General features: G+C 34.5%; 1 protein-coding gene across 2 annotated transcripts in view; it reads left to right on the top strand.

Annotated features, from left to right (window-relative positions):
• The window catches only part of LOC128237159 (proteasome activator complex subunit 3-like), a 29,723-nt gene extending 18,500 nt beyond the window's left edge, over window positions 1-11,223 (top strand). For both annotated transcript variants that reach the window (XM_052952451.1, XM_052952446.1), the window contains exons 8-10: window positions 6,718-6,840; window positions 7,130-7,216; window positions 8,858-11,223. In XM_052952451.1, the coding sequence (XP_052808411.1) occupies window positions 6,718-6,840; window positions 7,130-7,216; window positions 8,858-8,938 (291 nt within the window). In that variant the 3' untranslated portion in view covers window positions 8,939-11,223. The remainder of the gene's footprint in view (window positions 1-6,717; window positions 6,841-7,129; window positions 7,217-8,857) is intronic.
• The last annotated feature ends 6,620 nt before the right edge of the window (window positions 11,224-17,843 follow it).

Here is a 17,843-nt window from a genome sequence, read left to right as displayed (position 1 = left end):
AAAAGTTATAACCTACACAAAGTATGGATGGCAGAAAAAGGAAAACTTACTTACACAGGAAATAAAGCTGTACTTTCAAGCAAGAAACAATTATTCTGTGGCCAAAGGTTTACTGTTGTACAGGAGTAGAATTGTTGTACCAGACAAATAACACTCAGAAATTTTACAACAATTATATACAAGTCACATGGGAATTACTAAAAGTAAGAACGTAGCTGGCCTGACAGTCTGGTGGCCAGAATATCCAAAGACGTTGTGAAATTAATTCAAAACTGTCAAACTTGCCAAGTAAATAAACCAACACAAGGACATGAACCATTGAAAACAATGCCTTTGCCTAATGGGCCATGGGGGGAAATTGCCACAGATATTTGCGGAGTTGATAATAAACAGTTTCTTGTAGTTATTGATTATTATTCCTGTTATCTTGAGATTGGATACTTACTGAGAGCAACAAATGATAACGTGGTGGGAAAAATGTCAAACATGTTCTAACATTGGGGCAACGGCACAGAGCTATTGACTGATAACGGTACACCCTTCACATTTGAAAAGTTCACAAAGTTTATTGAAAAACATAATGTGAAACACTTATTTTCATCCCGGAGATATCATAGAGGAAATTCTCAAGCCAAAGCTGGGGTAAATTAGCGAAGGGTATTTTGACAAAATGGCCGACTTACTGTTTTGCTTTAAAAAAATATCTAAAACTACCAGGCCAAATTCAATGAAACTTTACAGGTAGCTTCATTGCATGACCCTTAACAAAAATATAACAAGGCATCGTCATCAGTAAAGATATATTTAAATTGCAACATTTTTATTAATGCTTTATCACAGAGTTGTGGCCCTTTGCTTAGGTGAGCATTTTAGGGCCATCATGGCCCTCTTGTTCTTATTACTGTTGCAGGCTTTTGTACATAGCAGAGTTGTGTTTACTTTCAGGAGGTGTATATCGTTATTTAAGTATAAAACATTGAATTGTGTTTATATACACTGACCACACAATTTCGTAACAAGTAGGTAAGCCCTAAAGTTTCCAAGTAGCAAATAGCATGGACCCTGATCGGCTGGCCGTGAAAAAAAGGTTGGGAAAAAGTCTGTTATTTGCAAAAAAACATGGAAAAAGTTGGGATTTTATTTGCAGAAAATTGTGGGAACCCTGTGTGCTAATACTTTCTCATGTAACAGCAGACTTGGCAGTGACATGCCACAGGTGTCAGACCGTGTCACTACTAAGACCAACATCACTACCTTGAAGGTTAAAGTCACACACATAGAGGTTAATCATTGTGGAATGCTGCATATATGTTAATACAGTATAGGTGTTTGTGTAGGTGCTGTTCACATGGGAGATTTTCGAAATAAAGTGGCACAGATGTTTGGCACATAAAGGCGATGTGTCACTTGAACAACCAACTTACCTACCTCTAAGGTCAAGGTCACACTTGATGTTGAATCATTATGGGATGCTGCATATAATTTATGCACATAGATTATGGTTGGTTGTGTCTAAGCTTTTTCAGTCAAGAGGTTAAATTTGAAAGTTATGTGGCACATATTTTCTGCACAGTAAGTGTCATGTTAAGTGCCAGACACAGTTCTTGATGTCTGGATGTGTGGTATAAAAGGTTCCTATATCTCTTAGTTCATCGCTCCCCACACTTGAAGTTAACAATCATAAGGCCCAGCATGTATGCTTATAAATTATGTAAGGTATTTCTGAATGCAGGCATATTCTATTGATCTGTCTGGCACACTGGGGGCATTCATCACTTACAGTGACAGCTCTTATTTTGTCTAGTGATAATCCATAGGGAACAACTGTCTCCATGTGCGGTATGGCATGGTGTGTGCTTATAAATTATTGCTGACATTGTGTTATTATGTTCTCTTTTTTGTGTACACACGATACAGTTGACCACAGGTCATAGCTATAGGCAATAAATAATCAACCGTTAAATAATGAAACATTTGCTTCCCACGTAATTTGAGGTCTGATCATCTACGTTTTTTATCAATTAGAATAATTTGTTCTGTACAGTTCTTAACTCTTTCGGCGCCAAATTTCTGACAGAATGGAACTCACAGCGCCAATTATTTTCCTACTGATTTATGCTGCTTATACCCTGTCTACTCAAATCATCATAACTTTTTGACTAGGCATACAATGATGTTAAAACTTGGCAAATGTCTTTAGAATACAACTTGCTTTAAAATGGCGGTAGTTTTGTGTATATATATTGGCTAAATGACCTTGACCTTTGACCTCAAATGACCTCGACCTTCAAAAAGACCAACTTTTTAACATGAAATCATATAAAAATCTCTATTAAATAGGCATTTGCATTTCAAACAATGACAACTATTAAATATGAATAAATAGGCTTTTGTACTCAAAAAATAAAAATTATTTTGTAAAAGAACATTGTTATTTATGACAGAATTAAACCCCCAGCGCCGGGTATTTTTCTACTGATAAATGGCATTTACCTCTTGTCATGGCTTGTGTACTAAACTCTTTATAACTTTTTAATTATTCATGCAATGATGCTGAAACTTGGCAAACATCATTTACATACTATTTACTTTAAGATAGTGGTAATTTTGTTTCTGTATATTGGCTTATGACCCTGACCTTAAACCTCAAATGACCTTGAACCTCAATATTTTTTTCAAAAAATTATTTCACGAAATATTCATCCACCAAACATTTTATTCAGTAGGCATATTCTTAAAAAATTAACATTTACATTTCAAACAGTTATACAGCTGTTTTATACAATTAAAAAGGGTCATGCTATTCAAATTGTACAGCTATATTTGTTCAAATTAGTTGTGCATGTTTTAGACTAATACATAATTTATTTACAATATTAGGTAAATCGCAAATGCATGTACAGGTGAATATTATTTGTAAACACAGGTGAGACAGGTAAAAATGCATTTAACAGATATTTTAACAAAAGCTAAATTTTTAACAAAAGCTAAATATAAAATTATACAGTTTATTTATAGAACAAAATGTTATGTAGATTGTCTGACAATTGAAAGTCTGATCTGAATCTGAATCTTGCATTATATGGTCCAGTGCTTCAGTTAGCACTCAGCTGAGGACGTTCTCGATTCATACATGCACTGACAGGTGAATATAACCTCTAAATAAACTTAAAATGACAAATTTTCTTCTTTTTTTCGCTTACTTCCGCATATTTTTTATCTGTTTACCGTAAAGCATTCTATGATGACTCATTTCCGGTTTTAAAGTCGTAACATTTATGTGTAAAGTCCGGGTCCTATGCACGTCGCCATACGGCGACATTGGCGGCCCACGCCATGTCGCTGAACAGCGACATTGGCGCTGAAAGAGTTTTAAACACTTGTGTGACTGAAAATGTTTGTTTTAGGTCCAAGAGCATGCTAATGGTTGTTGAGATACAATACAATCATTGTTGCATGACTATTTGATTTTTGTGTCACATGTGAATCATCACAGACATATAGTGACTACATTGTCCAGTGTTGTCATTGGCATCACATTTTTTTCCCGATTAATAACTTTTTTGGTTCAGTAGATCAAAGGTGAAGGTCATATCAACCTTTACTAGTTGTCATGGGCATCACACCTTTTCCCCCATTAATAAAGTTTTGGATTCAGTAGGTCAAAGGTGAAGGTCATATCGACCTCTACTAATTGTCAACGGCATCACACTTTTTTCCTGATTAATAACTTTTTGGGTTCAGTAGGTTAAAGGTGAAGGTGAAGGTCATGTCGACCTTTACTATTTGTCATTGGCATCACACTTTTCCCCCATTTAATAACTTTTTGGTTTCAGTAGGTCAAAGGTGAAGTTCATGTCAACCTTTACTAGTTGTTAAGGTTTTGAATAGAGATTGATGAAGCATGTTTCCTAAAATTTTGTGTAACAAAGATTCCACATTTGTGTCCTAACGAAATGTTGTGATTGTGGCCTTTTGTTTTTGACATATTATTATATCTCAATTTAGTCTGAATGCAACTGTGAATGTTTTCTCAAATCATGGTTTTCAAACTTTGGTAAAGTGATATTTAAATGTCGCACCATTGTTGCATTGCCATTTATTTTAAAGCAATTTAAATTGAATGAGCATTGCGGGGAATATATAATTTCAGATAATTCAAACGGCCATTATCAACTTTTTGACAACATGATATGGGATAAATTATGTGTGCATATTTAGGATAAGTTTTGTGTTAACGGTTGCATTTTAGAGGTTGGACTCAATATCTGAGCTTTTTCTTTGTGCTGTAAACCCAGTCATTGAATTAAGACTTTTGGATGAACAAGTCAGAACTAATAAACTGCTGCTTTGCATAACATTTTTGAACAAGCCCTGCTGTATAAAACCCAGAAATTGAGCAAGCCCGGAAAGCATTTAACCAGTGCAGGGCTAGCGGCTAATGTGCTCATTTCGACCACTGTAAACCTAATCTATATTTTCCGTTGAAACCATTAATCCATCTTAGATGCTGGTTTTCATGATATGGAACACCCAGCAAGAGGTGCTTGTTGGGACAGTCAAATAAATTTAAAAATGTTCTGTTCAGGCAGTCAAATAATTGTAAATAAACAAGATTTAGCCATTTGATTGGATTGAAAATAAGCATAGTTACAGCATGTATAATTCAATTTGGGAAAGATTCCAATGACTTTGAAAGTATATTAGAGTTTAGATATTACAATAAAAACTACTGAGACAGGGTAAATTCTATGAGGGAATTGCTCCCATACCTCCAAAATTGGTAAGAGAATTTTAATTTAGTGAAATATTTATTAAGAAATGGATAATGCAATGATAAAACAATGCCTAACAGTAATTTAATTTATGAAAATATCAATTATTTAGATATTTATATTTCTTTGACTAGAAGTCAACACTTGTATTGAAATAATCTGTTAACCCTGTAATACTCACAATTACAATTTAGTTGTTACAATCTTAATGGAGCGCCTCTGTAATTACTCATGGTTACATGTTATTTATTACCCACATGATTGGAGAACCGCTGTAAATACTCAAGATTACATTGTAATGCCTTCATGACTGTTGTCTGCTTACTGCATTAGTGTACGTAGGCATTTCAGGCTTGATTCCAGGCCTGCGTTTATGTGAGTTTTCCTTGTGGTCATAAAGTCAGATAAGTGGCTAGCTATTCTCTTGGTGTTCCGGCTTCCCCCACAACACAAAACCACGTCCTCGCTCAAGAACATGCCAATGAGAGTGAATTGGCATACGTTTATATAACTTTCTTCACAATCTTTGTAAAATACTCATTGTGTTAAGCCCTGTTGTCAGGCTGCAGAAGTTAAGATAAATTAATGGCCTGCAGTTTTGTGGGCGAGTACATTACTCTTTCGACTGTCAAACAACCAAGAAATGAAACAATTTTCAGCTGATGACACAACCATTTGTTAGTGTTTATTAGGTTAAAGATATGAAATAATGTTATGGACAATTAATTGTAATTTGAAAGGAATTAAATGCTGTATGGGGGTTTTCATTATTCAAATATTTTTTACTAGTATATTAATCTAATGATAAATGACACAACATTACATGAACAGCGTTTTCGTTTATTTTATTGTTCCCGTATATTTTGCACATTTAGATCTGACCCGAATGTCTTAAAATATCTCGATAACGTTAAAACAGGAGTTTGGTTTAATTTGTGTAATATTTACATTCTCTAGATGTTTTGGACTGAAAAGGAAATAATTATCAAACTAATTTTAATTAGTAAAATAAGGATTAATTAATTTAGAAATTTTGCTCAAATGATTTAAGCTTGTTAAGCCAGGAGGGGCTCAATTAATTACAAAGCTGCTTCAGACATATTTTTAACTTAAAAATATAGGTATGTTAATTAATTAAAGATTCCAATTAAAATATCGCTACATAATGCTTGCCAGCCTCAAATCAGTACATAATTGCCCATTATGATAATTAGTACACTGGCATTGAATTTATAATTTCAAAGAAATGGAACTATATTCCGTGTCAATTTTCTTTTAAAAGTTATGAGTTTAAACTTCATACATAGTTCTTTCCTTTATTCAGTCCTTTAAGCCAGTGACTTCAAAATATGTCTATCTGCAAGGACCACATTTCCTGAAATAAAAAAGTTTACCCCTTCAGTATTTTGTAACAGCAAGAAGACGCATTGGCGAATCTAGACAAGTAGAAAGTGATACTGTTTGGTATCTGGACCTAACTTCCCATTGAAGATATTTTCCGGCCCAGGCAATGATTTTGACCCGTAAACATTTCCATGTATCGAAAGTATTATTTGGATAAGCTACAAAAGAAGAGAGCAATGCTGCAACCGATCCAGACCAATAATCCTGTAATACCTTTCTTACGGGAAATATTTTCCCTGACTAGTTATATTGACCCTTTCGTTTAGTGGTTCAGGAAGAGACTTAAGGACAAAGGAGTCAAAAATTAGAAAGTGATAATGCCAAACTTGACAAAATCTCCCTGTATATCTTCTTCCTTGGAAAGGTTTTTCAAGATGAGCGACTTTGACCCATTGATTATTTTTTTCTCGGGTAGAGACAGTCAGTAACTAAAAAAAATGTTGTTGCCATCTGTATTTACCAAATTTCATTTATGCTTTATCACCTGGGAAATATTTCCTTGTCAAGAGAGATTGACCCTATAGCTTTTCTTGTTCAGGAAGAGACATTGGGAGAAGCTAGACAAGTAGAGAGCGATGCTGCCACATATCTGGACCAAATCTCTCGCTATTTCATCTCCCGAGGAAAACTGGTCTCCAAAGTGGCAAAATACCCTCATATAGTGAGTAGATTATATTCAATAGTAACAGACTTAATTAAAAATTGTGATCAAATAACCAATTTAAATTATAAAATGTTTACTTAAAAAATTAACTTGTATTGTTGTCTATTTTTATTGAAAAGGCAATTAGCAAATACCAAATTCCAGCCAGAATTCTTCAGTGTCAATTTATGAGAAAACTAATTTTTGATCAAAGCAAAGTAAATGGACTTGGCTCTGATTTTTTCACAGTTTACTGATCCTTAAAACGAAACATCAACCTGTATGTTTATATACATTTATATTACAGGATGACTACCGGCAGTCTGTGAGAGAACTGGACGAAAAGGAATACTTCAGCCTCAGACTCACCTCAGCTGAGCTCAGAAACCACTATGTTAGTACCAATTGAATAGAAGAAAGCAAAAACACTCCATCTGATTCTTAATTAAATATCACTTAGAACTTTTCTGCTTTTACCCTTATCTTTGAATGGTGTATAAGGGCAGGGGAGAATGATTTAGTCATAAAACAAGCGGTTGTGTAACAATGAGTAATGACATCTTAACCTTACAGAAACGAAATAATGGGATCAGCCCATGAGTTAAATTGGGACTGACCGGGCTTTTTGTGTGTCCCTTTGGAAAGGGTCATAGCCTGGACTTCGACTTTCATCCCATCACATGATATTCAGGGCCAATATCAACAATTTGACATATCAAATGCAAATATCATATGTGTGATGTCACAATATATAATAAACCAAGTGCTCATATATGTTGCAAGATTTAACATCAAATGCACAGATATGTAAGATTTCACAAGATAATTACACTCCAAATGCACACATAATAGAAATAAATACATTTGATGTCTCGAGATTAAACATACCAAATGCAACTTATATGTCACAAGCTTTAACAAATCAAAGTTATTATGCCCACAAGACATATACCATGTTACAAGATAAAACACACCAAGTGCACACATATTGTGCAGGATGTCGAAAGATTTAACATACTGTGAAATCATTAATGTTCGTGGTTTGTGTGGGTTGGGTGATCCACGAATTCAAGATCCCACGAAATATAAACCTCACTTCTTCAATTGCCTTCAATTGCCTTGTTACGTACATACTCTAGTATATTCTTTACAGAGGTCGCAGTATACAGTGTTTAAACCTGTCTCACTGTATAACTTACGATCATTATTCTGTTAATATATTATAACTGCCTTTAACAAATAATGAACCAAATCAATTAAATGTGTTTTATGCAGCAAATGACAGTTATAAGCACGTGGTTAAATGTGTGCTGTTAATGAAAATCTCCCAAGTTTACAAGATGTGCGTGATGAGTGTCCATACTCGATTTTTTTATTTAATGAAATAATTAATCAATTACTAGTACATTGAAGGTTACTAAGCAAAGAACGTGACAATATACGCACCTTTGGTGTTTTCACAGTTTGCAAAATTCATAGTTGGCATTCAATGGCTTCCCCTATCTGTATTTATGATCAGGGTACATCTTCTTTTATTACCTTTATTCCCAATTAAATCGATAAGTGACATGGGTATATGCACTAATTGGCATGTCGTACCACATTAGCGAGTGTCGTAAAACGAGTGACGTAGAAGACGGAAATCACGGGCCAGCGCGTGGATATTATGCAGACGATCTAGGAGGATCGCATCTTCGATTTTTTATTTTTTCAAAAATGAAAATCCATGAATTCAAGTACCCATGAAATTGTTGTTGTTTTTCCGGCAAACCACGAAATTTCATGCGCACGAACATTAATGATTTCACAGCACCTATACACATACAGTATGTCAAAGGATTTAACATATCAAATGCACACATAATATTTAATATGTCGCAAAATTTAAAATATCAAATGCACACATTTGTTTGATATCTCAAGATTTAACATACGAAGAAAAAAGCACACACATTATGCATGATGTCACAAACTTCATTCCATAAATTATGATTTGTATTGTTAAATTGTAACACTGCGGTTTGTTTACTTTCAGGCCAGCCTGCATGATTTGATCATCAAAAACATGGACAAGATATTGAAACCGCGCAATGCAAATGCTGAGACCCTATACTAGACACAACTGCTGCTGCTTCCCAACTTGTTAATGTAGTCTAGCTGGATCATTATGGTTTTCAACTTAAGTCTCTGGCTCCAATTTCTTGAAACTTCTTTAGCTTAACAGGCTTAAGCAGCTTATTTCAAATAGTCAAAACACATACTAAAATGTGATTTTGGTAAATGAAATATGGTTATTTGTGATATCTATAAAAGAAATTCCTATTTGAGGTTAAATTACTCTAAATGAAGTTAATATTACGCGAATTATAGTGAAAGAGAAATAGTGAGATTAGCTTAATCCTGTTAATATAAGGGACTTAAGAAGTTTCGAGAAATTGGGACCAGATGTACAAAAATGTGAAGTTTGAATGCCTGGTAACCTCATGTTATTTTGTTTAATGTGAAAGGGTTTTATGTAGGGGGAAAGGATAGCTGAATTTTTTTCTGATAATTACAATTAATCACATTTAAGGGCCTGGAAATATTGAAAAATAGGTAAATTTATGCGCACTTTAGTTGAAATATAGAACAAAAGTGCGAACTGTAATAACATTTTCTGTGATCTATTTTCTGTCATTTATTTTATATTCATTAGTAATAAAGATGCACTCTTACTCCCAAATAAGGTGTACCACAATTGATACAATTTCTTTTAATTTATGGAAAAGGACGAATAAATAGTGAAAACAATGGTTCTTATGAAGGATACAATATTTAATTTTAAAGAAAGGCACTGAAAACACAGTATTTTGACCCTATGAGACAGTAAATCAATCATTTATTTTTTTTGCATTTTATTAAATACACAGGTTAATCTTGTCATTGTTAAATGTTTCCATATATGCATTATTTAGTAAGAAGTTAAAGGTTTATTACTCAAAATACATATTTGTTATACTAGTGAATGTATTGATTTTAAATATGAGTGTAACTTTAAATTAGCAAGCAATAATACCCTTTCATATGAAATCAAAATAATGTAGGATCACTAGCATTAAAAAATTAGCATTATTGCCAATGTTTCAATACAAGCTTATGCGTACATCAGATACCTTAAAATAAGTTTTATTTAAATTCTTTACACACATTTTTTTAGGTTTTTCATTTTCAACATGAAATAATTGCCTTTTTATTTTTTGTTTTATTTTATATTAAAGTAATTTTGAACTAGTGATAAAAGGGTTATTTGTAAACAAATAGAGGTCACATGAGGGGTCATTCAAAACAGAATTTATTAAATAAGTTTTTTGAAATTGATAAAAGCAACCCTTGAAGAGTTTTTGTCCATTTTAGTTATTAAATTTACTATGTTTTGTATTGAAATATCACTCTTGATATTCTATTTATATCATAAATGCTAATTTGATGATTTGTAGGTATATTTTATGTGGCTATATATAACGTGCATAATTCACAACATTGTTTATTGATGACATCACGTTAACAGCTAATTCAGTAGTTACTGAATAAATAAAAAAATATATAACGATATTATTTCATGATGGCGATGTCAGTTATGATATAATAAGTTGTACTTATAACATGTTTAAAAACATAATACATATATCAGGTTTTACTTTTTTCTAAAGTTTTGTGGTGTTTTTAATAACTTAAACAAGCGTGTAACTATTAAATGAAGAAGAATATCAAATGTTCACTCAAATTGTAGGGAACTTATATTCTATGGTAATATTGTTGTTTGCATTTCATGGTGCTTAGTAAAGTAAGGGTTTCAGATAAAGGTTTATGGAATGGTGCTGCACACTGTCCTAAATTGGTCTTTAATTGGTAGACCCCCTACCCTTGTGGAGGCCAGCATGGGCTTCACTCTGTCTCACAGAATTAAATGCTCACGAAATTTGTTTTTATTAAAACTTTTAAAACCTGGTTGAAACGTTAAAAAATTGGCATTGTTTAAGAATATGGGTATAGTAAAGCTATCATTCAAAACTCATTTAAATGGTTTAATGTAATCAACATATACAATATTGAAAAAAATATGCTGTGTTCCTGTTTGGAATAATGTTTTAACAAATTAGAGATGACTGCTTGTTAACCATTTTAAAATGAACTTTTAAAATTGTGATGTCTGAAAATATAACTTAAACTAAATATTGAAAGGGTAAGCATTTTTAAAAAGAAATGGATTTTTTGCATATGCCTCTTATAAGGGAAACATGGGTAGTATTGATGACAACTGAGTCATTTTTACGTATGAAAAAAACAACAGTGAAATACTTTATTTTAACATTCATCTGTATAATAGCCATCAAATTCATCGCAATAAATTGTTTAAATGTTTGTTTTTGTCATCTTTTGTGTTTGGTTTTGTCTTAGAAATGTGTGTTTTGCAAATGCATTCTCAACAACTCGATATAATTGCGTTGATAATGTTAAAACGTTAATGTTCAATATAGTCTGGAACAACTGGACAAATGTCAATAAACTGTCCATTGGGAACCCGGGTATGAAATAAAGAAGATAATGGCTATGATTGATATTTTAAAAACCAAAAGTGTTTAATACAATATGTATTCACATCAGGGCGCTTTTTCAATAAGATGTCTGCCAAGTTGAGGGCTGAATCTATGCAGTAAATGTCCTTAGCCTTATGCTATTTTTATTGAAACGCAGTGTATGCCAAAAACGGAAGTTAAAGATATTAAGCCTTTGATTTTTTTCTATTGAAACGAGGCACAGTATCTTACGCCTTTTGAACTCTTAAAGTGGCATAGTGTCTTAAGCCTTTGGATCTGCTTTGAAACGAGACACAGTATCTTAAGCCTTTCGATCTCTATTGAAACGAGGCACAGTATCTTAAGCCTTTCAACTCTATTGAAACGTGGCACAGTATCTTGGGCCTTTCGAACTCTTTTGAGAACGAGGCACGGCATCTTAAGTCTTTGATCTCTATTGAAACGAGGCACAGTATCTTAAGCCTTTCGAACTCTATTGAAACGTGGCACAGTATCTTAAGCCTTTCGAACTCTATTGAAACGTGGCACAGTATCTTAAGCCTTTCGAACTCTATTGAAACGAGGCACAGTATCTTAAGCCTTTCGATCTCTATCGAAACGAGGCACAGTATCTTAAGCCTTTCGAACTCTATCGAAACGTGGCAGAGTGTCTTAAGCCTTTCGAACTCTATTGAAACGAGGCACAGTATCTTAAGCCTTTCGAACTCTATTGAAACGTGGCACAGTATCTTAAGCCTTTCGAACTTTATTGAAACGAGGCACAGTATCTTAAGCCTTACGAACTCTATTGAAACGAGGCACAGTATCTTAAGCCTTACGAACTCTATTGAAACGAGGCACAGTATCTTGAGCCTTTCGAACTCTATTGAAACGTGGCACAGTATCTTAAGCCTTACGAACTCTATTGAAACGTTGCACAGTGTCTTAAGCCTTTCGATCTGTATTGAAACGAGGCACAGTATCTTAAGCCTTTCGAACTCTATTGAAACGAGGCACAGTATCTTAAGCCTTTATATCTCTATCGAAACGAGGCACAGTATCTTAAGCCTTTCGAACTCTATTGAAACGTGGCACAGTATCTTAAGCCTTTCGAACTCTATTGAAACGAGGCACAGTATCTTAAGCCTTTCGAACTCTATTGAAACGAGGAAGAGTATCTTAAGCCTTTCGAACTCTATTGAAACGTGGCACAGTATCTTAAGCCTTTCGAACTCTATTGAAACGAGGCACAGTATCTTAAGCCTTTCGAACTCTATTGAAACGAGGCACAGTATCTTAAGCCTTACGAACTCTTGAAACGTGGCACAGTATCTTAAGCCTTACGAACTCTATTGAAACGAGGCACAGTATCTTGAGCCTTTCGAACTCTATTGAAACGTGGCACAGTATCTTAAGCCTTTCGAACTCTTGAAATGAGGCACAGTATCTTAAGCCTACGAACTCTATTGAAACGTGGCACAGTATCTTAAGCCTTTCGAACTCTATTGAAACGTGGCACAGTGTCTTAAGCCTTTCGAACTCTTGAAATGAGGCACAGTATCTTAAGCCTACGAACTCTATTGAAACGTGGCACAGTATCTTAAGCCTTACGAACTCTTGAAACAAGGTACAGTATCTTAAGCCTTTGATCTATAAGGAAACGAGGCACCGTATCTTAAGTCTCGATCTCTTAAAACGAGGCACAGTATCTTAAGCCTTTGATCTCTATTGAAACGAGGAGCAGTATCTATGGCCTTTGATCTCTATTGAAACGAGGCACAGTATCTTAAGCCTTTGATCTCTATTGAAACATGGCACAGTATCTTAAGCCTTTCGAACTCTATTGAAACGAGGCACAGTATCTTAAGCCTTTCGAACTCTATTGAAACGTGGCACAGTATCTTAAGCCTTTCGAACTCTTGAAATGAGGCACAGTATCTTAAGCCTACGAACTCTATTGAAACGTGGCACAGTATCTTAAGCCTTACGAACTCTTGAAACTAGGTACAGTATCTTAAGCCTTTGATCTATAAGGAAACGAGGCACCGTATCTTAAGTCTCGATCTCTTAAAACGAGGCACAGTATCTTAAGCCTTTGATCTATAAGGAAACGAGGCACCGTATCTTAAGTCTCGATCTCTTAAAACGAGGCACAGTATCTTAAGCCTTTGATATCTATTGCAACGAGGCGCAGTATATTGGGCCTTTGATCTCTATTGAAACGAGGCACAGTATCTTAAGCCTTTCGAACTCTATTGAAAAGAGGCATAGTATCTTAAGCCTTTCGATCTCTATTGAAACAAGGCACCGTATCTGATGTCTCGATCTCTTTTAAAACGAGGCACAGTATCTTAAGCCTTACGAACTCTATTGAAACGAAGAACAGTATCTTAAGCCTTACGAACTCTATTGAAACGAAGAACAGTATCTTAAGCCTTACGAACTCTATTGAAACGTTGCACAGTATCTTAAGCCTTACGAACTCTATTGAAACAAGGCACAGTATCTTAAGCCTTACGAACTCTATTGAAACGTGGCACAGTGTCTTAAGCCTTTCGAACTCTATTGAAACGTGGCACAGTATCTCGAGCCTTACGAACTCTATTGAAACGTGGCAGAGTATCTTAAGCCTTACGAACTCTATTGAAACGAGGCACAGTATCTTAAGCCTTACGACCTCTATTGAAAAGTGGCACAGTATCTTAAGCCTTTCGAACTCTATTGAAACGTGGCACAGTGTCTTAAGCCTTACGAACTCTATTGAAACGTGGCAGAGTGTCTTAAGCCTTTCGAACTCTATTGAAACGAGGCACAGTATCTTAAGCCTTACGAACTCTATTGAAACGTGGCACAGTATCTTAAGCCTTACGAACTCTTGAAACTAGGTACAGTATCTTAAGCTTTGATCTATAAGGAAACGAGGCACCGTATCTTAAGTCTCGATCTCTTAAAACAAGGCACAGTATCTTAAGCCTTTGATCTATAAGGAAACGAGGAACCGTATCTAAAATCTCGATCTCTTTATACGAGGCACAGTGTCTTAAGCCTTTGATCTATAAGGAAACCAGGCACCGTATCTTAAGTCTCGATCTCTTTTAAAACGAGGCACAGTATCTTAAGCCTTTGATCTCTATTGAAACGAGGAGCAGTATCTTGGGCCTTTGATCTCTATTGAAACGAGGCACAGTATCTTAAGCCTTTGATCTCTATTGAAACATGGCACAGTATCTTGGGCCTTTGATCTCTATTGAAACGAGGCGCAGTATCTTAAGCCTTTGATCTCTATTGAAACGAGGAGCAGAATCTTCGGCCTTTGATCTCTTTTAAAACGTGGCACAGTATCTTAAGCCTTTGATCTCTATTGAAACGAGGAGCAGTATCTTGGGCCTTTGATCTCTATTGAAACGAGGCACAGTATCTTAAGCCTTTGGAACTCTATTGAAAAGAGGCATAGTATCTTAAGCCTTTCGATCTGTATTGAAACGAGGCACAGTATCTTACGCCTTTTGAACTCTTAAAAGGGGCATAGTGTCTTAAGCCTTTCGATCTGTATTGAAACGAGGCACAGTATCTTAAGCCTTTGATCTCTATTGAAACGTGGTTCAGTATCCTGGGCCTTTGATCTCTATTGAAACGTGGCACAGTATTTTAAACCTTTGATCTCTATTGAAACATGGCACAGTATCTTGGGCCTTTGATCTCTATTGAAACGAGGCACAGTATCTTGGGCCTTTGATCTCTATTGAAACGTGGCACAGTATCTTAAGCCTTTGATCTCTATTGAAACGAGGCACAGTATCTTAAGCCTTTCGAACTCTACTGAAACGTGGCACAGTTTCTTAAGCCTTTCGAACTCTATTGAAACGAGGCACAGTATCTTAAGCCTTTCGAACTCTCTTGAAACGTGGCACAGTATCTTGGGCCTTTCGAACTCTTTTGAGAACGAGGCACGGCATCTTAAATCTTTCGATCTCTATTGAAACGATGCCCAGACTCTAATACCACAAAAGAACTAAGATAATTCTCAAACTCAACGACTCATTTTACCATATACTAGTAACTGCATATCATTATTTTGAAATTATTTCTATTTTAAAGCCCATTTGCTAAATATTATATTGATGAATATAAAATAAAAAGTTTATAGAAAAATATTTTGAAAGCAAAAAAGTGCTCGAGTCTAATTTATTATTTTCGAGTTATCACTAGAGTTCATTTTTTGCTGTACAAATATTTTTTCTTTATGATAAGATGGAATTCATATAAAAGAAGATAACATATTAATTAATTTTAAATATTAATTAATATCATGCCATACTGTAATATGGGGAAATGTCTTGTAATTTAGACAATACTTAAGTATTTTTGTGATGTAAGGGCCAGGGATTCTTAAAGTGATACTTCTATTCAAAATCAGTACATACACATATATAATGAACACAAATTTTGACTTTAACTACTCACTAAATAATGCATTTATGGCAAATATTAATTACTGATAAGATTGGGAGCGCGCATTTAATAGCTGAAAGTGCAAAAATATTATATGATTGGTGAGTGCTAAAAGATTTACAGTGATCTACTTTCGTTTCATAAGGTAAAAATGCCGTGTTTTCTGAACCTTTCTTTCAAATTAAATTCATTAGACATTTATTCATTGACCATTGTTCAGTTCTCGAGATGTTTATTTGCTCAGACATTGGCAACAAAAACAGTAAGAAGTCCCTTGAAGACGAATATAAATGACGACTTCAAAAGAGGTATTGGCCCGTTTACTCTGCTTTTGGCATGAATCCCTTATATTCAAACCTTAGGCTACATGCCGAACATCATACTTCACGCAATCTACAAACTACATACCTTAGGCTACATACCAAACATTTTAGGCCTAAGCAATCTATAAACTACATACATTATGCTACATTGAGAACATCTTAGGCCTAAGCAATCTATAAACTACATACATTATGCTACATTGAGAACATCTTAGGCCTAAGCAATCTATAAACTACATATGCTACATTGAGAACATCTTAGGCCTAAGCAATCTATAAACTACATACATTATGCTACATTGAGAACATCTTAGGCCTAAGCAATCTATAAACTACATATATTATGCTACATTGAGAACATCGTAGGCCTAAGCAATCTATAAACTACATACATTATGCTACATTGAGAACATCTTAGGCCTAAGCAATCTATAAACTACATACATTATGCTACATTGAGAACATCTTAGGCCTAAGCAATCTACAAACTACATACAATATGCTACATTGAGAACATCTTAGGCCTAAGCAATCTACAAACTACATACAATATGCTACATTGAGAACATATTAGGCCTAAGTAACCTACAAACTACATACAATATGCTACATTGAGAACATCTTAGGCCTAGGCAATCTACAAACTACATATAATATGCTACATTGAGAACATCTTAGGCCTAAGCAATCTACAAACTACATACAATATGCTACATTGAGAACATCTTAGGCCTAAGCAATCTACAAACTACATACAATATGCTACATTGAGAACATCTTAGGCCTAAGCAATCTACAAACTACATACAATATGCTACATTGAGAACATCTTAGGCCTAAGCAATCTATAAACTACATACATTATGCTACATTGAGAACATCTTAGGCCTAAGCAATCTACAAACTACACACAATATGCTACAAACCGAATATCTTAGGCCTAAGCAATCTACAAACTACTAACACTATGATACCAACCAAACATCTTAGGCCTTAGCAATCTACAAACTACACACATTATGTAACATACTTACTATTGTAAGGATCTTAGTCGTACCTTCAATAAGGACTTAAACTATTTCTTTTATGTTTCCTCTCCGACAAATGATCCAAAACATCTGCCTCACTGAACTGATTTCATTGCTGTAAATGAGATGATATTCTATTTGATCCAAAGCATGTCTTGAGATCCCCAAAATAATGTACTTTCTTACGAACAAAATGGTTACCAGAAATTACAGCAGCGAAATGTAAAGACACTCGTTAATGACAATTCAAGCGAAACAAAGGCATGTTTAAAAACTCGTGGACACCATCTGCCTGGAGTTTTATTATTACGCCAAACATAAAGCATAGATTCTTTAAATAGTTTCTAGGTTGTTTTTTAAAACAAACAAACATGAAGTGACATTTTGTATGCTCTTTAGCATCAAGAGTTCAAAAAATTGAACAACACCTGCTATTCATGATAAAAACATGCATAAACTAACCGCTCAAATTGAAATGCCAAAATTGTATCAGATATTTGAAATATTGAAGTGAACTTTCGAAAGGGAAGACCCCGAAGAAATTGAACAACATAGAAATAAATAAAATTTCTTCACATTTTTAGTGTCGATGTCACTTGGGTGTATCGTTACAGTTAATTGAAAATTACCTTCCACGGCCATGCTCTTAAAAATGCATTACA

This window comes from Mya arenaria, chromosome 1 (assembly GCF_026914265.1).
Source record: "Mya arenaria isolate MELC-2E11 chromosome 1, ASM2691426v1".
In the NCBI taxonomy this organism is placed as follows: Eukaryota; Metazoa; Mollusca; class Bivalvia; order Myida; family Myidae; genus Mya; species Mya arenaria.
This window is presented reverse-complemented; position numbering and strand designations above follow the sequence as displayed.